This window comes from Triticum urartu, chromosome 5 (assembly GCF_003073215.2).
Source record: "Triticum urartu cultivar G1812 chromosome 5, Tu2.1, whole genome shotgun sequence".
Taxonomy (NCBI): Eukaryota; Viridiplantae; Streptophyta; class Magnoliopsida; order Poales; family Poaceae; genus Triticum; species Triticum urartu.
In genome coordinates, this window is record NC_053026.1 from 153235065 (window position 1) to 153237303 (window position 2239).

The 2239-nt window shown below is 47.6% G+C and overlaps 1 protein-coding gene across 1 annotated transcript; it reads left to right on the forward strand.

The window, feature by feature from the left end:
* The first annotated feature begins 662 nt into the window (after positions 1-662).
* LOC125508242 (prohibitin-3, mitochondrial-like) lies at positions 663-1829 on the forward strand. The gene has a single exon (XM_048672870.1). It carries the CDS (start codon positions 738-740, stop codon positions 1584-1586), a length of 849 nt encoding a protein of 282 aa, XP_048528827.1. The 5' UTR covers positions 663-737; the 3' UTR covers positions 1587-1829.
* The last annotated feature ends 410 nt before the right edge of the window (positions 1830-2239 follow it).

Sequence of the window (2239 nt, forward strand, 5' to 3'; positions counted from 1 at the left end):
GCCCAGCCACCTTATAGGTTTAAATTAATATTATTATGTCCTTGCTTGCTACTAATCAATCTTATGTGGATTTCATTTATGAAAATATTAATATACACCCCGAAGGGATGCTTTGGAGAGGCACCACTTACATCTTAGGGAGAGAGAAGAAAGAGTGCATCCTTATGGAGCCTCTTTTATTAGAGTATTTTACCCAATCATGCTCAATTTTAAAAACTAATCGAGACAATATGAAATTACGAATGTTACAAAAACGATAAATTACTCCCTTTCCATCCAAACAATAGATGAAATCATTGCTTCCTTTATATTCCAAGTGCTAAATACTTAGCCAGCCAAACACTAGAAAATGACATTGAACCTCAATATCAGTATCTTAAGATATTTGACAATTGAGCCAATCCAATGGAAAGACCATTTTTCTCTTAAGCAATCCAATAGCAAGACCATTTTTCTCTTAAGCAACCTGTTTTAAGATGAAATGGCAAGACCTTGGCTTGAATGTCTACATCCAAACAGAGCATTCAAAAAAGCAGATCAGAAATAATAAGGTGGATGGGCTTGGTAGGCTCGCCCACCCACTCGCACAACAGGCCAATCAGGCCCATCCACTTGCACGGCCCGCACTATGCTTCTTCTTCTCTATCAAGAAATGGTACAGCGTTAAAGCCACCAGATCCCACGGCGCAGAACTACCCCAAACACCAACCAAAATCCACCCCCAAACTAGGTCATCCATGTCTGGCGGCGGGCAAGCAGCGGTCTCGTTCCTGACGAAGCTCGCAAAGGTGGCTGCCGGGTTGGGCTTGACGGCATCTGCCGTCTCCACGTCCCTCTACACGGTGGACGGCGGCCAACGCGCGGTCATCTTCGACCGCTTCCAGGGCGTTCTCCCGGCGGTCGTCTCGGAGGGCACCCACTTCCTCGTCCCCTGGCTCCAGAAGCCCTTCCTCTTCGACATCCGCACGCGCCCGCACAGCTTCTCCTCCACCTCCGGAACCAAGGATCTCCAGATGGTCAGCCTCACGCTCCGCGTCCTCGCCCGCCCCGACGTGGAACGCCTTCCTGAAATCTTCACCAACCTCGGCCTCGACTACGACGACAAGGTGCTCCCCTCCATCGGCAACGAGGTGCTCAAGGCCGTCGTCGCCCAGTTCAACGCAGACCAGCTCCTCACCGACCGTCCCCACGTCTCTGCCCTCGTCCGTGAAGCCCTCGTCCGCCGCGCCGGCGAGTTCAACATCGTGCTCGATGACGTCGCCATCACCCACCTCGCCTACGGGCACGACTTCGCCCAGGCCGTTGAGAAGAAGCAGGTCGCGCAGCAGGAGGCTGAGCGCTCCAGGTTCCTCGTTGCGCGTGCAGAGCAGGAGAGGCGTGCTGCTATCGTTCGCGCGGAGGGAGAGAGCGAGTCCGCACGGCTCATCTCAGATGCCACCGCTCTTGTAGGCAATGGCCTGATCGAGCTCAGGAGGATCGAGGCTGCCAAGGAGATAGCTGGGGTGATTGCGCGCTCACCCAATGTTTCCTACATCCCTTCTGGCAACAACGGCCAGATGCTGCTTGGGCTCAGCACTGCCCGGTGAATGAATTGCCACTTATCTTCCAGTTGGTCACAGTACTTTCGTCACTTCAGATGCCCAATTATCCTTCACTTGATTACAATACTTGAATAACTTCAGATGCTTCGACATAGTAGTTATGATTTTATCGTAGAATGGAGACTTCTATTATGGAAGAGTCATTGAACAAATGTTGTATTTTGGTTGCCAACCTATGCTATATTTGTGCTTATGATGCGTTCTTGAATTACATGAACCTTTTTATTATTGCAGGGATATGGTCCTCAATGGTTATTGCTCAGAGGCAACTTGGTTTTTGAATTATTGGTTTCATTTGTTGTTTTTTCTGATTAAAGTTCTACTATTGTTTTGTTGATCATATTTGTTATTGCATAGTTTGGTCTGGGTAGCCGTGCAACGCGCAGCAAAATATTGCACTCTGTTTTGTAAATAGGGTGAGCATGCATGAGCTGCATTTGTCAACACTACATCTGCTTGTAGTTAATCTTTTGTTGATTTTCTGGTTTTACTACTAGTGGAGTATACTAGAACTAGCTATTTGACCATGCATTGCAACGGAAACATAAATATTAGTTATCCTACGTATACTTTACCCTCACCGTATACTAGATTTTGATAGCATTTTATTTAGTTGAGGTTTTGATAAGATTTTGATC